The sequence below is a fragment of the Symsagittifera roscoffensis genome, chromosome 2, assembly GCF_963678635.1.
Source record: "Symsagittifera roscoffensis chromosome 2, txSymRosc1.1, whole genome shotgun sequence".
Taxonomy (NCBI): Eukaryota; Metazoa; Xenacoelomorpha; order Acoela; family Convolutidae; genus Symsagittifera; species Symsagittifera roscoffensis.
In genome coordinates this window covers 22,904,504-22,927,249 of record NC_087063.1, presented here as the reverse complement: position 1 = coordinate 22,927,249, position 22,746 = coordinate 22,904,504, and the positions used below count along the sequence as shown (strand labels likewise).

Sequence of the window (22,746 nt, the reverse complement as noted above, 5' to 3'; positions counted from 1 at the left end):
GCACTTGTTGCAACTCCTTTTTGAAATCGCAAAGCGTCTCTGCATTTATAACCCAATCTGGGAGAGAGTTCCAGCAATTGATAATGCGTCGAGAAAATGAGTGTGCTGTTCTAGTCAGGTGGAACTTTGATTTCGTAAGCTTAAATTTGTGACCTCTCAGATTCGTATTCCAGTTTTCAACGAAGAATATCCCAGGATCAATGTCTACCTTTCCGGTCAAGATTTTGTAAACCAAAATAAGATCATTTCGTAAAAATCGCGTCTCCATAGTTGTTAAAGAAAGTTTACGCAGTCGCTCCGCATAAGAAAATTTTTTGAAACCAGAATTCATTTTAGTAAATCGGCACTGTACTTTCTCAGTAATAGTAATGTCCTTTTCTCAGTTACGGTCTCCAAGCTGGTCCACAATACTCAAGCAAATGTCTAACTAGGGTCTTGTACAAGGGCAGTAGAATATCCTTCTTATACTCCAAGGTTCGCCTGATCATTCCTAGAAATGAGTTAGCCTTGTTTGCAGCCTTACAACACTGATCCTTTTGCTTTCCTGAACAACTGACGGTAATAACAGAAATGTTATTAATGGTTACGTAATTTATGTAGTTACAGTTGTTTAAATTTGATTGGTCAAAAAATGTTGAGCATATTTTGACATGATTCTCAATTTTTCAGATCTTTGATCGTTTTGTAAATTTTGTAAAGAAACTTTTAATCCTGATGATGCACAAAATGTGCGAAAACGTTTGAATTAATATTTTAAAATTCTTATTACTTCCTCCATGTTATGCGTTAGTTTTCCCCTAATTCATGAAATTCCATTGGTTTTTCGACCGGGTGACATGATGAAGGACTAGTGTAGTAACTTGGGTTAACAACAATTTCTGACCATCTGATTTACCAATAAATATTTTATGCAATTGTATTTTTTAGGATTAGGTTGCTGCAGATAAATGATCTAATAGAATAACTTCGATCAATGTGCTGCTAATCCGAATATGAGATATGACAATAGATTTATCTTGTACCTCCTGTGCGATGATAATCTTTACTTGTAAACCCGAGTGACTAATCAGAAGAAACCGAAAGTATGCCGACAAAATCAAAAAAGGAGAAAAGCGCCAAAGAGGCTACCAATGGTACCAGTGAAACGGATGTGGGTTCGATTCAAGAGAGGGAGTTTGTCAAGCTTCCGCTTCTAACAGAAACCAATGGTGCAGATGAACGCGAGAAATTAGTTGTAGAGAAATTGCGTCTCTGTAGCGTTCTTTTTGATTTCAGCGCTAATCCTTTAAGTGAGTTGAAACACAAAGAAGCTAAAAGAGCGACGCTAAACGAACTTGTTCAGTACTTCTCACAAAACAGGAATGTTCTCACTGAAACTATTTACGCCGAAGCTGTTCGAATGTTCAGCTGTAATCTCTTCCGAACACTTCCTCCTCCGAGTAACCCAAGCGGAGCCGAATTTGACCCGGAAGAAGATGAGCCGAGTCTAGAGGCAGCGTGGCCCCATTTGCAGATTGTTTATGAACTGTTGCTTCGCTTCATAGAAAGCCCAGATTTTTCAGCTAATGCGGCTAAGAAACATATTGATCAACAGTTTGTATCGCAACTTCTGGAGCTATTCGACAGCGAGGATCCCAGAGAAAGAGATCTGTTAAAGACAACATTGCACAGAATCTATGGAAAGATGCTGGGTCTCCGTGCTTTTATACGAAAGCAGATTAATCACACGTTTTACAGATTCATCTATGAAACAGAGCGCCACAATGGCGTAGCGGAGCTATTAGAAATTCTGGGCAGCATAATCAACGGTTTCTTCATGCCTCTAAAAGAGGAACACAAAGTATTTCTGCTTAAGGTGCTGCTGCCCCTGCACAAAGCTAAGAGTCTTTCGGTTTATCATCCCCAGCTAGCTTATTGCATTGTACAGTTTCTGGAAAAAGACAGTAGTCTTACGCAGCCCGTGGTTGCTGCTTTGTTAAAGTTTTGGCCGAAAACTCACTCACCGAAAGAGGTTAGTGTGACTCGTCAAAGAAAATGAAATGCAGTTTATACCAAATAGTTGGCAATATAACTTAATACTGCTCTTTAGGTGGCATGAATCATTTTTTAAACTTGTTTCACTCAAAATTACGCAAAAGATACGCTGCAAACTATATCAAAATGGACCTATTTTTTGTGTCCAACAAATTTTATGAAGGGTAGAAACCCAAAAATTACGCAAAAAGTGTCAAAATTTTTATTAAATAAAAAAAGTTAGAATTTTAGAGTGTAAATATGATATGTTTTGGCTATCACGCAGAAATTGTTTAATTATACAAAATTTCGGAGATCATACTTCTCTTTATTTTTGCTGGGCTACAAAAAAGGTTGACTGTGATATTGTTTGCTTAACAATTTACACGGTATTTTGAACAGTTTTATTGTTTTAATCTTAAAATTGCACCGCAAAATATATTGCACCATACTAATTCTGGCGAAATTCTCAGCAAATTTTGTTCGCATTGCTTTTTATACCTTTGCGATAAGCAAGGGTATTGCAATCGGGCACTAGATTTGTTTTCCCGTAAATAACTTTAATCAAAGTGCTCATCTCCTGGATTCCTTCATCTACTAGGCCTTTCTCCTTTCTGTTACAACAGACTTGTTTTGAGCATTTGTTTTTTATGTTAGTTGTAATTTTACCAACTCGCTTCGCTAGTGGTTTTTTTTGCGTCATTTGATGACTGAAAAAAGATTTTTGCGTCATTTGATGACTGAGTGTGTATGAGTTCTTAGGGAAGAGGGCTTAAAAAGGACTTTTTCCAGTTAAAATTTTCCTGAATTTTTTCGACTTAGTTTTTTTTCGGGTTTCTGCTGTTTTTTTGGCTTTGTTACCGCTTGGTAGCCGCACTAGATATGATGGCTCAGACTTATAGTTCAATTTCAGCCGGTTTTTTTACAAACTTGTTTTGTTCGTGCTGTCTCGGATTATCGTCCGTCTGTTTTTTGCCCGGCTAGTTATTAGTTTTCGTAGCTCGACTTTTTTGAAGGTTCAGCTGTCTTTAGGATACTCCTACAACCATGCTTGAGACGACTAAGCTCGAGAATTCTAATGGTGCATGTAATTTTGTTCCGTATTTTTGGGCTTTTGTTGCAATCTATATATTTTTTAATGGAGTGAGACATTGCCAGCCCTATTTAAGAAATACCTATGTTGACATTTTTAAGAACTTTACGTTTTATCTTCATGGTTCAGCTATGTTCGATATTTAAATAGCTATGCTCTGCGAATATAATGAAACGCTACTACTAGCCTGCGGGTTTTTATTAAGCATCGGTTTTGTGCCTAATCACATTGTGTTTAGTTAAGCATGCGTGTCTGAACTAAATGATGCTTTGCAAAAAACGTTAATGCGAAATATTTTGAGCATTTTTTTTGATGCTTGGTAATAATCTTTGCAGCTTTTCTTGATGTCGGGATTTAGTTTTTCTTTTGGAAGCTGAACCCCCTCCTCAACTTTTGCACTTGTTACTCTGCATGGGCTCAGTTTGTTGTCCGCTGTCTGAAAAGCCTCTATGCTGCTCTGTGACTGGTATGTATGCAGGTAATAGACAGTTAGTAGAATCAATAACCGTGAAGTGAACAAGTACAAGAAAGGTAAATGAACCGACTACGAGGGCCTATGACTAGCGAGTTTTTTTCGATAGAGTTTTATTCGGATCAAGTTTAATTCGATAGAAGAATGTTGGCAGGAAATAATTGATTTTACCAGTTGGAAGACTTCTGCTAAAAGCGTTGAAATTAATATTGTAAACGCGATGTATTGTTTTCAGTTTTAATTTCAACTAATTTTTTCCCAAAAATAAAAATTCATTTTTAAATGAGTTTTTCCTTTGTCCCACGATTAAGGCACATTTACATGATTCTTAAAAACACGCTCTCTTCATGTCGAAGCCTTTCGCAACTTCACATTTTTTTTAACAAAATTTTTTTTTTGATAGTTTTTTAAAAACAACTCTTACTGTTTTTGTTTCCAAGAGGTTTTTTATTTAAAAAAAATCACTGTAAAAAACGTTTTCTCCAAGTTTCGTTTTGTTTTTTTTTCCTTAAAAAGTTTCTTCAATTGATTTTAAAAAAAAACAGTGCAGCAGTTCTATATATTTTTCTTAAAAAGAAACTTTGCTGATTTCGATTTACTTCTTTTAAAAAACTGTTCCAAAATTCCACGTTAAAATATGTCATTCAAAATAGTTCCGTGTTGTCTTTTTTAAGAGCTTTGCATTGTTTCGTTTTTTTTTGTATTTTAGAAAAAAACTTGGCAGTGATACTTGTTTTTTTGTTTTTATTTTTTTGCAGTGATTTTGTCTTCTTGAATTCAAGCTTTTTCTGAATGCAACTAACAGTTGTAGGTTTTTCTTTGCGGGATAATTAACCTCAGATTTCTACATTTTCAAGAAACTGCGCCTTTTTGATTTTTTGGATTTTAAAAAAAAAATCCAAATTTCAATTAAGTTTTAACTGATACGATTCTCCTTATTATTCTCTGTACTGCTGATTGGGCTTATCGTTTTAATCATTATTTAAATTTCACCACCTTTCCTGTTTTTCGCGGAGTTCTGTTTTTTTTTTAATATAAAATGTTCTGAAAGGTATCAAATTCTGAAAGGTGCCTCGTAATCAGAAGCTTTCTCTAGCAATTTGTTTTTCTTTTGCTGTCAATATTTTCTGTTTTTTTTCCCACAAAAGCTTTGCAGTGAATTGTTCTTTTTTGTATCCTTTTACAATCTTTGCAATGGTTTGTTTCCTTTTTATTTTTTTTTTCGAAAAAGTTTCGCACTACTTTTTCTGTGAAAATCTTCGCAACCATTAAATCTTAATTTTTAATACTGAAACTTTTCAATGACTTGTTACTTTCTATTAATCAACAAACAGTTTTTCCGGTGGTATATCTTTTTAAGACGTAGTTTTGAAAGAATATTCCACTGATTTTTCTTTTATTCTTTTGGCTTTGCAATGAGTTATTCTTGTGTATGTTTTTCACAATATAATGTTTGCAGTCGTTTCTACCTTTTCTTTTCATTTTCTCCAGAACGTCAATATGGCGTTTTTTGTTTCTAATTTCCATCTTTGATTTAAGTGTCCGTTGATAACTTTGTCAATATGATCTTCTCTTTTGGTGAATCGGCTTGATTTATAAATCATTGTATTATTTAGAAAAACACACCCGGTACTCCATGCAGAAGAAAAAATACTCTGATTTTCAAAAAACTTTCTAAAGTAATAATTTGTTTTAACTGTTATCTAGTTTTGTTTAATCCGCTAAGTCTTCTTTATAGCTTCAATAATTGACAACCGATACTTACTTCGTTTTGGAGAAAAATCTTGTTTTTGTTTTCGAAAAAAGTTTTAATACTTTGTTAAACTAGGGTTGATTGATCATAGGGATCACTGGTCACTCATTGCGTATTATAAATTGAGCTTATAAAAACAACAACTGTGGCTCTTATATCTTATGATCTTTTTATGGATTAACAATTGTAGAAAATGTGAGTTTCGAAACCTGGTTGATTGTCTATTCTTATCTTTATCTGTATTGCTGAATCAGCTTTATCTCTTGTTCATTATTTCGACCTATACTGGAGTTATATTGGTTTTTGTTTTTCTGAAAATATAAATAATACTTAATCGCGTGTTTAATAATGATCTTATTCTCATGTTGCTCTGTATTATGTGTAAGCATAGTGTCTGCGTCAATATTTAAACTTGATTTTTTTAAAAGCCTGTCCTACTCAAAAGTTGGATTGGGAAGATCAAAATGTAACTTTTCGGCAAAAAATTTACTGATGCATTTTACAGCATTTTTTCAATCGTTTTTTCTAAAAATAAAACTTCGTTTTACTACTGCTACAAAATGTCATCACTATTTTGCGTTCTGCAAAGCTTTTCCGCCTTGAGCTTCTTTGTAGAGCTTCTTTCGATCGTAAAGCAGTTTCGATTCAAATCTTTATCACCGATTAAATAGATTTCAAATGTTTGTGTTGCTTAAAGTTTAATGACATGGGATAATAATTTAGAAAGCAGAAAGTTATGCACTGGATCGTTAGTTTTATAAAAAAAAATCACAGAAACAATTTTGTGAAGGTTTTGAATTTTTTCAACTTTTATCTGATTTTAATAACTATCGTTCGTTTTTGCATCGCAAGTGGCGCGAAGCTCAGCTTCGCATCTGTGTCTAATTTCAACCTAAATATAGAAAAACGCCTGTGAAGTTTCCAATTTTGTGCGTTTTATCCGGTTAATTCAAATCGGCGCTGTATATTTGGTCCAAATTATGCGTTACCAGATGCATTTTGTTTAAATTTTAAAGATCGAAAGAGTCAGATTTATTTTTTTTTCATGTAATTTGTTGAGCAAAATTAGTTAACAGGCAGTTGGGACGACATTCAGGGCTTGGCCCTGTTACCAGTAAGGTTTGTTTGTTGTAGGTGATGTTTCTGAATGAACTGGAAGAGATGTTGGACATAGTGGATGCTACTGAGTTCCAGAAAGTAATGACTGCAGTGGGACGCCAGCTGGCGAGGTGTGTGTGCAGTGCGCACTTCCAAGTTGCCGAGAGGGCTCTCTACTTCTTCAACAACGAGTACATCATGCATTTGGTGCAGGACAATGCACAGACACTCATGCCTATCCTCTTCCCACCTCTCTACGCACACTCCAAAACACATTGGAACAAGTCAGTATTATCCACTCATATTCTAGCCAAGTGTTAGAAAAAGGTTGTACAAGGTTTGTCAACGCTTTAATCTAAAATGAAATAAAGTTAGCGTTCGAGGAAAAATTCTCAGTCTAGTTATTTCGGAGGTTTCGAACAATTTTTGTTCTGCTATGAAGTAAACTTTTTGTTAGAAGCATAACAAGCGAAATGACATCTTAAAATCTCAATTTCAATATTGAAAGTAAGTTGTCTTTGATTCATCGCCAGCAGCGCTGACTGGCTCTCACTTGTCCCCTGAAAACACAAGATCTTTCTATGTTCTCTACTGACATCCGGATCTCCCTCTGCTATCGGTTAAATATCCTGTTGAGTAAATTGTTTTTTTCCAAACATTAGTTTCATTGATTCAAGCCTTTTTTAAACTACATATCAAAGTCGGTCATCAATGTGTAAGTTTACGAACTCAGATTTCGTTTAATTAACTTACCATTTTTTTTTTGCTTAAATGATTTCAGCGTATGCTAAATTGACTTAGTTGCCTCATTTTGCGTCTCTTGAAGGGCAAAAATAGACTAATGTGTAATTCAGGAGGAATGGGGAGTAAAACGTTTTCGGCTCAACTGGTGTGTTTACCCACGTGATATTGACTCAGCTGCTACTTTTTGTCGATGCAGTATTTTGCGATTTTTTTTTAAATATAGATTTCGAATTGTGGCTTCCGTCTTATTTTTTGGCTGCTTGCCTACAAATGCTATGTTTTTGTGGAATCGCAATTTGCGCGAAGCTAAGCTTTTCATCTGTTTAGAGATTTTGAGTATGGATATTTTTGAGTTTAAGTTTACCACACTTAAATACGATATCTTTATTGAGTTTTTTCTGTCCATGTCTCCCAGCTTCCTTAAGGTATCAAGCCTAATTCTTTTGTACGTACATTAACTGCCACCATTAGATTGCATTCAAATAGCCATTACTTATCAGATTTTTATAACCAGATTGGAGGTTATGATATCAAAAAATAATTTTGCTCGCGAAAACAAGAAAGGCCCAATTGGTCACCAGAATGTTACTGCTGAAAATTTTAATTTAGAATCATGAAACTCAAAGAATTTAAAAAAGTTAATTAGTTATTTCAATCCTTTGAAAAATGTATGAAATTGATTTCTCCGGCATGTTTTACAATATCGGTAATCATCTAGTATTTATTCAATTTACTATTATTTCTAATACACTTATGTAAAACACAATCATGGTCAAGGTGCGCTAAGAGAACATAAAGCGCCCACTTGTAGCCTAATCTTGAACTCAATTTGATTCAACGAATTTAATTCGCTCAATAAACGATAATACATAAAATTGCCTTTATTTTTCCCAACTAACAAAAGCACCAATTTTATGGTATAACGATTGGTTTCGTAAGCTTAACTACTAAACAAATATCTTTAGAAATACGTATTTGTCCTTATGTCAAATTAAAAACAATTGGAATTTGCGAACAAAAGTTTTTGTAATAAAAATCTGCAGCCTCGAATAGTAAAAAAAAATTCCTTTTAAATCTTTTCGATTTGGAAAATCATCATCCGCCATTAAATACTACTCACAAAGTCACGTTAATAAAAGATTAGGAACCGCAAGCTGTGACACATAATATTTATGATGCTTAGCAAGCTAGAAAACAGTGGGCTGGCTCCTGATTTCCTCCTTGGTGTCATTCGCTAAATAAAGAGCATTTCAAGAGCCATAAGCTTACTGAGGTGATGATATGAGGTGTCGATCAAGTCTTCCATGATGGCGTTCTGAGCGGTCCCTCTTTTCTCCAAGTGGAAGACAACGGGGCATCCTTCCGACTGTGTTCCTTCATTTTCACAGAATTTTATCGGGTGCTGAGGAAAAATCATAAAAAAACTGATTTGGATAAATTTCAGAAAACCTTCAAAAGTGGCGACCTAAAAACAAGACAGCGACCCGAATGAAGCTATTCGTTGACCCTGAATGAACAAATAAAAAGGATATATTTTTTCTTTTTTCATTAGATTGAAGATTACACAAATTGGGAAATCTCGGAAACTAAATCGCAAATAAAAGTGCTACTTTAAGTGGCATTTTAGACGGCTTCTTTATGAGTGCTAATTCATATGGCATTTTTTGAATCAAGAGGCTGAATCGGTGTTTAATACCATAATGGCGTTGTAATGAGTTAACACAGTTGATAATTTTTTAATGCATCTGTTGAAGCGAAGAAACTTAGTTGTTTCATACGACTGTACATAAATAAAAACGCTTTTTCAGAAACTTTCCAGCGCATTATATCTTGCGAATTTTTTGAAACACATAATTTATACAAAAATTGTCTTGATACTTTCCAATTTATTGAATGAAAAGTCAGTGTGGTTGACTTAACTTAAAGTTTATTACATTCCAAATTATTACATGCAAATTTGAGTTTTTGTATTAAAAGCTCCCGAGTCTTTTGCCGCTTTCTCGCTTGTGATAAGCTAACGTGTTGCAACCGGTGCCAGACTTATTTTTCCGGTAAATAATTTTGCTCACAGGGTGACTGAAATTTGATTCATTTTAATTTTAAGGGGTTATAGTTTTTCTGCATCTATCTAAATAGCTTTTCTATTGCATTGGGTTTGCATCTGGAGCCGAAAATGCAAAATTATTTTTGCATCTGGAGCCGAAATTGTTTTTTTTGTCGGGCGTTTGGATTTCGATCGAGTTTTTGTCAGGTCTCTTGTCGTGTTTTCAAGAGTCATGAGCGTATTGAATATTCTTATATAGGTATTGGTGATTTTTATGTTAATTTTTGTACAGGAAAAAGTCTTAGTTTGGTCAGACTCAAAACGAATTTGATTTTTCGCGGTTTGACTTATGATTTCTTCTTAAGTTCAGTTTCTCTTTAAAGTTCAGTTGAGAAGATGACAAACTCTACTATCTAACAGCAAAAGTGTAAAGTTCATGAAAAATGTGATTGAATTTTTGTTTGAAAGTGGCTTTTGAATCGCAGATATTTCAGCGGAAAAAATTACTTATCGGTTCAGTTTTCTCATATGGGGTCAGTTCTAACTTTGTCTGCTGTTAGATTTTATGCAACAAAAGTTTCCGTTAGGAATGAAAATTTGAGTTTCTTGTTTTTTTTGGCTGCATGACTTCTATTTGTCCTTTAAAATTAAGTTTTGGCAGCATAGCATCTCAATTTTTGTTAGAGCTGAGCATACTTGTTTTGAATTTTTTCAAAGTGATGACACCTCGCATTTCATCATCAATCGAATCAAGGTCATTGCATATTGAGGTTGTAGAAATTGGCAAAAATGTTTCAAAAGATGCTTTTGTTTCTTAAGTAATTTTCTAAAGGAATTTAGAAATGAGTTTTTTTCCTTTGAAAGATTTTGAGTTTTGCTTGGGTTTCAAGAGTATGGTTGTCTGCGTTATGTATGGTTGTCTGCGTTATCAAATTGTTACAGACTTGTTCAAATTTACAATTTATTCGAGAGTGAATCAATAGGTTTCCTGGTTTGTATCAAATTGAAATCAAGTGTCTGTTTTTGTCTAATAATTTTGAAGGTTGCACCTATGCTGGGGTAGACAAAGGCCTGGAGTTGTACAATACATAATTTTTTGCGCACTGTAAATTTTCTGCTTTTTAAATCTGAGTTTCAGACTACATGTGTCTGCTCGTCTTGTCGGATTATATCTCGCAGCACGCTTTTTTTGCAGTTTCAGCTTGTTTAGCTTTGTTTAAATACCATATCTATTTTTTATACGGATACAGGTAACCGAGTTCAAAAATTTTATTTTGCTCAATAAAAGATAATACTATTCCTAGCTAACAAAAACATTAACCTTATGGTTTAACTAATGGTTTCGTAAGCTTAACTACGCAGACAAATCAAATGTCTTTAGAAATACGTATTTGTCCAAATGTCGAATTTAATAACAATTGGAATTTGCGAACAAAACTTTTTGTGATGAAATTCTGCAGCCTCAAGTAGTGAAAAGAATTCCTCTAAATCTTTTCGAATAGGAAAATCATCCTCGGCTATTAAATGCTACTCACGAAAGTGATGTTAATAAAAGGTTAGGAACCGCCAGCTGTGACACATGGTATTTATGATGCTTCGCAAGAAAAAAGTGGGCTGTCTCTTCTGATTTCCTCCTTGCTGGCTAAATAAAGAGCATTTCAAGAGCCATAAGATTACTGAGGTGATGATCTGAGGTGTCGATCAAGTCTTCCTTCCATCGTGGCATTCTGAGCGCTTCCTCGCTTCTCCTAGTGTAAGACAATGGGACATCCTTCCGACTGTGTTCCTTCATTTTCACAGAGAATTGTCGGGTGCTGAGGAAAAATCAATGAAAAAAACTGATTTGGATAAATTTCAGAAAACCTTCGAAAAAGGCGACCTGAAAGCAATACAGCGACCTAAATGAAGCTTTTCATTGAACCTGAATGTAAGACTAAAAATAGGATTTTTTTCATTAGGTTGAAGATTACACGAATTGAGAAATTTCGGAAGCAAATAAATCGTCTTTTTAGGGGCATTTTAGAGTGCTTCTTTATAAGTGCTACCTTACATGGCATTTTTGAATCAAAAGGCTATATTTGTGTTCAAATACTATCTTGGCGTTGTAATGAGTTATCACAGTTGATGCTTTTTAAATTCATCTATTGAAGCGAAAAAACTTAGTTTTTTCATACGACTATACATAAAAAAACGCTTTTTCAGAAGCTTTCCAGCACATGTAATGCGAAATTTTTGAAACACATAATTTATACAAAATTGGCTTGGTGCTTTCCTTTGTATTGAATGCAAAGTCAGGGTTTTTGACTCAAAGCTTATTACATTTCAAATTTTTACACGCAAAATTTGAGTTTTTGTATTAAAAGCTTCCGAGACTTTTGCCGCTTTCTAGCTGTTGAAAAGCTAACGTATTACAACCGGTGACCGACTCGTTTTTCCGATAAATAGTTTTGATCACAGGGTGACTGAAATTCGGTTCATTTTCATTCCAAAAATGACAAAAATTAATAAAATTATAAATATTTCTAAATAATTGTGGTTAGTGAAACATTCTACGCTTGAGAACTGATTTTTTCTTTGTGTTCCGACATCACACAGGGGATAACCGTATTATGATTTTATTTAGCAATTTTTCCCAAATGAAAACAGTGATTAGACAGAAATAGACATTTGATGGTGTTGATTGGTATCTATCTTAGTTTTGATTAGTATAATGAAACTGTTTATGTCTTCAATCTACAAAAAAATCTTGAGTCAAATATGATATTCTTTTTTCAATAAATAACAGAATTGGTGTTTGATTTGGTGAGAATCGATTTGGTGTTTAAATTTTTTAACGACATTCAAATTAACACCATACATTTCATGACGCAGACATTTCAATCCTCAACAATTTATATCCCGGACGAAAAAATGAGTTTTTTTCCTTTGAAAGATTTTGAGTTTTGCTTGGGTTTCAAGAGTATGGTTGTCTGCGTTATGTATGGTTGTCTGCGTTATCAAATTTTTACAGACTTGTTCAAATTTACAATTTATTCGAGAGTGAATCAATAGGTTTCCTGGTTTGTATCAAATTGAAATCAAGTGTCTGTTTTTGTCTAATAATTTTGAAGGTTGCACCTATGCTGGGGTAGACAAAGGCCTGGAGTTGTACAATACATAATTTTTTGCGCACTGTAAATTTTCTGCTTTTTAAATCTGAGTTTCAGACTACATGTGTCTGCTCGTCTTGTCGGATTATATCTCGCAGCACGCTTTTTTTTTGCAGTTTCAGCTTGTTTAGCTTTGTTTAAATACCATATCTATTTTTCATACGGATACAGGTAACCGAGTTCAAAAATTTTATTTTGCTCAATAAAAGATAATACTATTCCTAGCTAACAAAAACATTAACCTTATGGTTTAACTAATGGTTTCGTAAGCTTAACTACGCAGACAAATCAAATGTCTTTAGAAATACGTATTTGTCCAAATGTCGAATTTAATAACAATTGGAATTTGCGAACAAAACTTTTTGTGATGAAATTCTGCAGCCTCAAGTAGTGAAAAGAATTCCTCTAAATCTTTTCGAATAGGAAAATCATCCTCGGCTATTAAATGCTACTCACGAAAGTGATGTTAATAAAAGGTTAGGAACCGCCAGCTGTGACACATGGTATTTATGATGCTTCGCAAGAAAAAAGTGGGCTGTCTCTTCTGATTTCCTCCTTGCTGGCTAAATAAAGAGCATTTCAAGAGCCATAAGATTACTGAGGTGATGATCTGAGGTGTCGATCAAGTCTTCCTTCCATCGTGGCATTCTGAGCGCTTCCTCGCTTCTCCAAGTGTAAGACAATGGGACATCCTTCCGACTGTGTTCCTTCATTTTCACAGAGAATTGTCGGGTGCTGAGGAAAAATCAATGAAAAAAACTGATTTGGATAAATTTCAGAAAACCTTCGAAAAGGCGACCTGAAAGCAATACAGCGACCTAAATGAAGCTTTTCATTGAACCTGAATGTACGACTAAAAATAGGATTTTTTTCATTAGGTTGAAGATTACACGAATTGAGAAATTTCGGAAACAAAATCGCAAATAAATCGTCTTTTTAGGGGCATTTTAGAGTGCTTCTTTATAAGTGCTACCTTACATGGCATTTTTGAATCAAAAGGCTATATTTTTGTTCAAATACTATCTTGGCGTTGTAATGAGTTATCACAGTTGATGCTTTTTAAATTCATCTATTGAAGCGAAAAAACTTAGTTTTTTCATACGACTATACATAAAAAAACGCTTTTTCAGAAGCTTTCCAGCACATGTAATGCGAAATTTTTGAAACACATAATTTATACAAAATTGGCTTGGTGCTTTCCTTTGTATTGAATGCAAAGTCAGGGTTTTTGACTTAAAGCTTATTACATTTCAAATTTTTACACGCAAAATTTGAGTTTTTGTATTAAAAGCTTCCGAGACTTTTGCCGCTTTCTAGCTGGTGAAAAGCTAACGTATTACAACCGGTGACCGACTCGTTTTTCCGATAAATAGTTTTGATCACAGGGTGACTGAAATTCGGTTCATTTTAACTTTAACCGGTCATGATAATTTTTGCTCGGGTTTGCATCTCGAGTCGAAATTACAAACATAGATTTTAAAAATATATTTGTTTTTTTATTGTCGGGAGTTTGGATTTTGATTGATTTTTGTCAGCTCTCTTGCCGTGTTTTCAAGAGTAGTTAGCGCATTGAGTATTCGTAAATAGGTATTGGTGATTTTTATGGTATTTTTTTAACAGGAAAAAGTCTTAGTTTGTTCGCGCTCAAATTTGATTTTTCGCGGTTTGACGTAAGGTTTTTTCAGTTTCTTTAAAATTCAGTTTCTTTAAAAAGTCAAGTTGAAAAATGTCAAACTCTTTTATATAACAGCAAATGTGTACAGTTATGAAAACCGTGATTGAATTTTTGTTTGAAAGTGGCTTTTAAATTGCAGATTTTCCAGCGGAATATAAAAATTACCTATCGGTTCAGTTTTCTCAAATTGTGTCATTTTTTTATCAAAGTGTCAGCGCCATTTTGATAGGCATATGAAGATTTTGTTATGATTTTACTTTCAGCACCGTAGATATAGCTTTGTCTGCTGTTAGATTTTATGCACCAAAAGTTTCCGTTAGGAATGAAATTTTGAGTTTCTTTTTTTGGCTGCATGGCTTCTAGTTGTCCTTTAAACTGAACTTTTGGCAAAGTAGCATCTCACTTTTTGTTAGAGCATAGTTGTTTTAAGTTTTTTTTAAAAGTGATGACACTTCGCATTTCATCACAAATCGATTCAAGGTCATTCCTTATTGAGGTTAGGGAAATTGACAAAAATGTTTCAAAAGATGCTGTTTTTTTTCTCACGTTTTTTTTTTTAATTTTCAACTGAGTTGAACTTCGTCTGGTTGAACTTTCATGGCAGTTTTTACGCTTTGCGTTATCAAATCGTAACAGACTTTTTCAAGTTTACAATTTATTCGAGAGTGAATCAATAGGTTTCTTGGTTTATATCAAATTGAAATCAAGTGTCTGTTTTTGTCTGTTAGTTTTGAGGTTGCGCTTATGCTGGGTTAGACAAAGGCCTGGAGTCGTGCGATACATATATTTTTTCGCGCACTGGAAGTTTTTTTTAGTCTCAGTTTCAGACTACCATGTGTCTGCTCGGTTTGTCGGGTTTTTTCTCGCAGCACGCACTTATTTGCAGTTTCAGTTAATTTAGTTTTTTTTTAAATACCATATCTGACATTTGTAATGATAAAGGTAACAGAGTTCAAGATTTTATAAATTCAATTTTTTTTTCAAGGTGTCTTCGCCTTGAAAGATTTCGGCTCATGTTAAATCGGCTCGGTTGTCTCATAATACGTCGTTTGCCGAGCAAACAAAGCTTTACATGCTTTGTGTGTTATAAAATTTGTAATTTAATAAATTTTTGTAGCTCTAAGTTTTTATCACCATTTTTTTCCGGCTCCGTGGTGTCGAGCGTCTAGCCAATCTTTTCTGCTTATTTACCACCTGCAAAATTTTGCACAAGTGATATTTTAACAGTGGTTTTTAAGTTGATTTTTCGGCGTTTTTTGTTTTGTTTTGAATGTTTGTAATATAGCTCAAAGGGTACAAGGCTCTTGGCTGCTTCTTTTTTGAATATTTGCGTAGAGAGCTAGGAGATTAAACCAAGTGTTCGTTTGAAAGTGTTCATTTTGAAAGTGTTCATTTTGATCAATAACCAGCTACTAAGTACAGGCAATGCTAAAGATATGAACACAGACTATTATATTACAAATAGCCTTTTAGCTCTAAGGTATCATGGATCTGTAGCTTAGAGTTAGGGAAAGAGACCCGCAGCAAAATAAGGGGGTTCGAAGCTTGGCAGGGTCTCATTTTTTAATGAAATTTTTCTTACGCTCGATAAAATGCATCCGCCCTATAAATTGAGGCATGTTATTTGGTAAATGTCTTTTTTTAAATTGACTGGTACTGCTATGCGTCATAATTGGCTTGCATCACACAAAGTTTTACTCATTCAGTAGCGTTATCGGTCATATTTTTGCTTGTGTATGCGAAGTTCAACTTCGCCTCGGTGTTAAAAAGTTGTCAGTGTTGCGCAAAAATTTTTGCGCAAAAATGTTAGAAAATCAATTTGAAGAATTTTTCTGTAGTTTTTTTGAATGTTGTTGGAACATTGCTATTCTTGTTTGTGCTTTCTAAATGTTAGCGAAACTTTTAACGAACACTGATTTTTCTCTTTGTCTGTTTCTAGTTTAAGTTGACCCATTTATGCAGTTTTTTCACATTGGGTCAAATTTTTTGAAACATTTACACGATCCACTTTTTGCGAGTTGGTTTAATCTGTTATATATTTAAATGCCGGTTTCACTACCTCGTCATGTTTAAGCTTTTTCAACGTATTATTCTTGCATGTTTAAGCTGTATCCTATATTGCAATGCTTATGAATATTTTTTGAGTTTCCGGTTTGAATTCAATGTTTATTTCACTAAGTTTGAAATTATCAACCCAATAGTGGGATGCTGTCAGGTCAGGGCTTGCAAATCTTTCTTCTAATTATGACTGCTCAAATTCGACTGCTTAGGTATTGGGATAAGACGTTTTTTATGATTTATTCAGAAAACTTCCACAAAATTTTGAGTTCCCAATCTTGTACTTGGATGCTCTCAGGATGCCTCAGGGGTTGCTAATGGTTTTAGTTTCCGAGAAATGACGTTTTTGTTTTGATTTTTTTTGAGTTTCAAAAAACAGATCTAAAAAGTTTCAAAGTTGGATTTTCACAACTCTGTAGCGGGGTGCTGACAGGGTAGTCTCAGAGGTTGCGAATCTTTCCTCCAAATGTCACTGCTGAATTCCCTTTTGTTTTCAAGTTTTGACTTTTCAAAATTTTCACAAAAGCTTGAATTAAAAAAATGGAAAAAGTGAAACTCCAACCCTATAGTGGGGGGATCTCATGGTAATATAAGTGGTTGCAAACAGGGCCGGATCTAGGTTTTTCTCGAGGAGCGGATTTTCAAAAAATTGTCGACTTTTTTTAGGTCGACCAAATTGATATACCGAACTCTCCCAAAGCATTAAAAAGACCCTGTTTTGATCAAATTAGAACAGGGTCTTTTTTAGGTACTTATTGGAAAATATTGACCAAAAAATCGCACTTTTTAGGCGCGCGCTGCCCCATCAAAATTAGTTTACATTGGCGCCTTCAGAAACTTTTCAAGGTCCGTCACCAAATATGGATTTCTCAAAATAGTACAAAGGGGACCCTTTGGGTCAGCAGGGGGTGGAATCCGTGAGGGGGAGCATCCGACCCCCTAAATCCGCCCCTCGTTACAAATTTTGCCTCCATAATTGAGTACTTGAGTCATCTTAGTTTCCGAGATATGCAGATTTTTATGACGAGTTACTACCAGCGATTGCAGATGTGACCTCTATCCTTGCATGCTAATTATATTGAAAAGTGTCTTGAAATTTAAGCGCTTTGAGGAGACGAATTTCGTAGATTGAGCTCGAAACATGCATCAAAATTCAAGAATGGTATTTAGTTTCTCCTCCGTATTTTTCTTTTCCACGTGTGTGATGGCTATATTTATTATTATTTCTGACTACTAGCTATGTTCAGGACAATCCATGGTCTGATCTACAATGCACTGAAGCTGTTGATGGAGATGAACCAGCGTCTGTTTGATGAGTGTGTGCAACAGTATAAGGAGGAGAGGCGGAAGGAGAGAGAAGCTCTTCAGAAGAGAGACACTGCGTGGACTAACATCTTACAAGCTGCCAAACAGAATCCTCAGGTACAATTAAAGTACTCCAGAGTTGGACCAGTGTTATGGATCAATCAAAATACTTTGTTCAATCTAACAATTACGTAACAGTTAAGAAAATCATGCATATTTCCTCACAAATGAAGTTTAGGATGGTATTTATTAAATTTTTTTCGAATTGTTTATACTTTATCTGATTTCTTCACACCTCGTAAACTCAAAGCTTTTCATTCCAGTGGTAAAAGCGTGACACTGTTTAAACAATCCCAAATAGCACTCCTCTGTTTGGCGGATGTTCGTCGAAAAACCACCATATTTTGAAGCCAGATTTACATCAGAATCAAGTAATAATTTGCTAACAAACTGACAACTTCTCATGTTGAATAACACTAACTTTCGGCTTGTTGGAATGGTAAAAAATTTTTGGCTTGTTGGCCTCTCACCACTCTTCTATCTCAAAGGGTGCGTCGAAAAGCATGCTCGAATATTAAGTCTTGGGGCTCGGTGCTTCCTAAGTCGCCCGGGTTACTTGGCGCATCTTTTATTCTTTTTAAATGGATCCTATGTTTATACCATTTTTATTATGCGTGATCACACATCTCATTTTTTTTAGCCAGTGCTGCCATAATTAATCTTTTTATAACGTATCAATGCTCTGTATTTCAACATGATTGAGCTATGTCAGGGGCTTTCTATCTATACAAACGAATTCAAGTGCTACAGCTACGCAACCATTATAGAACATCAATACGCATATGACGATGTAATGTAGCAATGAGCCATGTCTTCATATCAACGCGGTATATTGTTTGTCTCTTTTTAGGATTTGTCTGGTTGATTTGCAATGAACATATTTATTAAGGTCCTAAAAGGCTTATAAATGCTATTTCATTGCTAATAAACATTTAAAAAAGATATTTATTCACCAGACAGACATGTTGCAACTTTTTGATTTCAACGAGCAAATGAACAATTTTTTCTTCACATTTTTGTCGTTTTCTCTGCAAGTTTTTAAGATATAAGAGTTGAAGTTTTGACACATGATAAATTGAACTCCTTAGAAGGACTTAATCAAGACAAATTTGAAAAATCATGTTTTGAGGATATAAATTAGCCAGTATATCATAACGGGTTTCAGAAGTGTTATTGCTATGGAAATATCATCGCAAACAACTCAAGAAATTTGAATTTATGGGCTTCAATTGAGTTTTTGGGAAGCTTGACGAGCTTGACTTACTATTTATGTCGCCAAAATACGGCCGATAAAAGAATAAATTGATTTTATTTTGAGTATTAAATTGCCAAAATAGTTTAAACTACATTAAACTGCTTGTACAATATTTAAGGTTCTGGGAACAGAATAACAGTTATAATTAAAAGTTCCATGAACTGCTATTAAATCTTGCAAACGGAAAATTGTAACTGGATCTTTGGCCTTTTTACACAATGGATTCCAAACTCTATGGGAGCCTTATTGTTTATGAGGTTCTATGTGGTTAGAAAGTTTGATAAATTTGAAGCGGAAGCTACTATGATTACACAAGCATAGCTTGTGTTATCCTATGAAGTTTTCTTTTTTTCCAACCTAAGTCGCAAATATTGTTGCGATGCAGTTGTTGCGACAAAATGTGTTCATTTTGAAAATGTTCGTTTTGATCCAGCTATTGAGTACAGCCAATGCTATGCTAAGGGTTTTAACACAGAGTATTATATTACAAATACCACTTTAGCTTCAAGGCATCGTGGATGTGTGGCGTAGAGGTACGGAAGGAGACCAACAGCAAAATAAGAGGATTTGCTTTTCGGATATTAAAAATTTCTTATTGTCGGACTATAGTTGGTATGGTTTATTTGTAGACATTTTTTGATCCAATCAGTTTTCACGATAATTGAAAGTAATTTTGATTTCCAAGTTTCGATGAAGATTAACGAAGTGAACCACGCATGAAGGTTTGTGGTGATCTGTTTGTTCAGAAATTGATTTTGTTTGGTAAAATAATGGGGAAGGCCTTTTGACATCAAATGTGTGCGTTTACGCTGAATTTGTTTTCTCTCAGTGATTTTTGCTATTCGACTGCTGATTTTTTTTTGTTGAGTATCAAAATCATTTGCTATAAGAAAGGCAACTTACATTCTTTAATTTTGAAAGTATAAATGGCATTAGAACTGGGATTGATTCTCAGAAAGTGGGTTTTATTTTTAAATGTCGATGAAGGTATGCTCTATGCTCTAAAAATCTTCAAATGGTTAAGTTTATGATGGCTTCATGGTATATATGCACTATTTCAGCTCAATTCAATTTCATTATCTAAAAGTTTGCTAAGTTGCGCTCTCCAATTACGAAAGCTTTAAGGTCACGAAAAACTTGATCTACTTCTAGTTATCAAAGTGGAATTGTGTTTTCAGATATCCTAGAGGAATAAAAATTTACCTATTGACCCAGGTTTTTTTTAAATTGAGCCAATTTTATCGAAAAAGTGTCAATCATTGAAAGTTCTTGAATTTCAAATAGCTGTACAGCCATGTTTGTTTAATTTGGAAATAGTAAATTTTAAGTTTTCAAAAAAAGTTATTACCTTCAAACAAATCAAAATTGTGAAACTTTGACCGTTGTGTAGAAACTTTTTGACTTTACTCGAAAACTTCCGGGCCGATTCTCGGGTCAAACGTCAATCGAGAAGCCCGTTTTTGGGAGTCATCTTTACTTAAGCGGCCACGACCTACCTTCTGCAGAAAAAAATTATGGATTTCGGAAAGCCATGTTTTCGAACTTTTGACCGTATTCAAGTTTTTCTTAAACACTACCTATCAAATCTAAGATCAATCCAAAGAATCGGTTGCGAGAATTTTCCTGCAGAAGCGGCGACTTCACCTGCCAAATTCACTCTTACTTATTAAGAGTAATGAACGTATTGAGTACTCTTATAAAGATCTTGCTGATTTTTTTTTCAGGAAAAAGTTTTGAAATTTGTTCACGCTCAGTTTTGATTTTTCGCGATTTGACTTGTGATTTCTTTTTAAGTTAAGTTCTGTGCATTTCTATTGTTTAAATGAAGCAAAACTCCACTATCGAACAGCAAAATTGTAAAGGTCACAAAAAATTTGATCGTTTTTTAGTTTTGAAAATGGAAATTATCTATCCCAAGGAAATAAAAGTTTACGTATTGATGCAGTTTTCAAGTTGGGTTAGTTTTAACAAAAAAGTGTCCATCATTATAAAATTCCCCAAATTCAAAGATTTTTTAGGCCATCTATTTTTTCTTCGAAATTCAAAAGTTGAATGTTTTAAAAAAAAACAAGTCCGTTTTTTTTTCAGTTTCCTTGCATTCATTTCTCTTTTCCAACTGTCAGTTGGCTATGTTTTGAAATTACGCATTTCGTCTCGCATCATTATAACAAATTCATTTAAGAACATACACGTACCACCAGTTTTAGCTGGGGATCATAGGTGTATTTTATCCAGACAGGAAAGTTTTGGTTTACCAAGTCTTTTTTCAACGTTTTTCATTTTTTCGACGTTTATGATTTTTTTGTTTTGCCGAATCGCAAGTAGTGGGAAGCTCCGCTTCGCCTCTGTGTAAAAAATTACATTTCAACCCAGTTTTCTCCGAAGAGATTAGATGTTTAAAAAAAGCCCCAATCATAAATGAGCTTTCACATGATTTATTTGTTTCTTCGAAGCTCGAAAGCTGAAAGATATTTAAAAATTCAACCAATTTTTGTTTTGCTTGTATTCAGTGAGTTCAGATTTCACTTTCTATTGGCGATGTTTTTATTACTTTGTGATATTTAAAATTTGTGGCTCTCAATCACCTAGAAACAGTTTTAATATTAAAAGCAAACTTACATCACGGCAATTTTGGCAGATGTATAAAAAATTTCAACCGCATTATTTGGAGCCCATTTTTTGTGAAGAAATCCCGCATTAGCGTCAGTTTTTAATTCATTTTGGTAGTTATAGTTGTCCTTTTTTGTGTGATTACCTGTGATAAATTTCGAAAAAAAAAATGCTTATTCCTTTTGTCTGTATACTCCTATAAAACAGCAGGTCTCTCAAGACTTTCAGGTGGAGAGGATATACTGCCATTTTCCGTAGTCAAGATAGTTGGTTAAATATTTACGTGATGTATTACAATGGGTGGTAGGTTCATTTTGAATAGCTGCATGTCATTTTGTTTTACTTCGCACATTATTTGTAATTTAATTCAAAAGGCAAACTTTTTTGGCAAAAGTGTAAAATTTGAATTTTTGAATTTCAACTGGCAAAGTAATGTATTTACCAGTATATTTGTTTAATGGCAATTTTCTGGTTGCTTTAAATGAAGTGTCTGATTCAGGCCACAAACTTCCTCGAAAACGGACTCACCTTCGAACCCAATCAGGCGCTATTAGACGAGTCCAGCGAACTGTCTCTGCCCGACTTCAGAGGAGACAACAATGGATTCATCAGATCAGGTCTGGAAAATTCTAGCGAAAAGGAAAATGGATTGGACAGTAAAGCGTCACCGTCGCCTCTGATAAAAGACGAGACTCTCACGTCATAACAGAGATGACATAATGTTTCTTTTTCTAACAATTTTCTAAATCACAAATAATCTATTGCATTGATCAATTAGTAGCTCAATAATTAATATAAGTAGATTCCAATATCTCTTGATTTAACACTTAGTGCGACGGTTATTTCGGAAAACTCTGAAAGTTGCTGATGCCTGGGATAGAAATTTGGGAGGCGAAAGCTTTCAAGGGGTGTTGATGTAGGCCTCTGCTTCCAGGGCAACTCGGCGCGCTAATTTCATTTTTTGGGCGACCAGTCGTAACTTTTTCTGCAGCTGCAGTATGTTCTCATTTTGAAGAGTGCGCTGAAAAAAAGGTCACTTAACCAAAAGTTTTCTAAACCCGCCATCCTTGAGTAAATCCTAGATCAGCCCCTTGTACCCAGTCTTTTTATGGCTCGGAGCATTAAAGCGCAATTCGATAAAACTTTCTCAAAGTTTTAAGAACCGCAAGTCTTTTTCTTCAAATTGTGCAAGTTATTTGTTTGCATCTGCAGAAATAGGTTGGTCTACAAAATGAGTTCTCATTTCAGAAGTGACATGAAATAGGCGGACAATAATAGATCATCGACTGTGATAGAAAACGAGGTTGGAGTGACGTAGTATAGGTATTTACAAATGTATTGTCCAGGATCACACTCATGTTTCTATTTTGGCGATTTGACGTAGGATTTCTTAAGCTCGTATAGTATTCAAATACCT

At 34.5% G+C, this 22,746-nt stretch overlaps 2 protein-coding genes across 2 annotated transcripts in view; both read left to right on the top strand.

Moving 5' to 3' along the window:
* LOC134839339 (afadin-like) overlaps positions 1-22,746 on the top strand; it is a 361,792-nt gene that overhangs the window by 270,077 nt on the left and 68,969 nt on the right. The gene's annotated exons all lie outside the window — the stretch shown is intronic.
* On the top strand, positions 682-22,140 carry LOC134839340 (serine/threonine-protein phosphatase 2A 56 kDa regulatory subunit gamma isoform-like). The gene is made up of 4 exons (XM_063854852.1): positions 682-2,011; positions 6,466-6,713; positions 17,347-17,521; positions 21,829-22,140. The coding sequence occupies exons 1-4, from the start codon at positions 1,085-1,087 to the stop codon at positions 22,033-22,035; spliced, it is 1,557 nt and encodes a 518-aa protein (XP_063710922.1). The 5' UTR covers positions 682-1,084; the 3' UTR covers positions 22,036-22,140.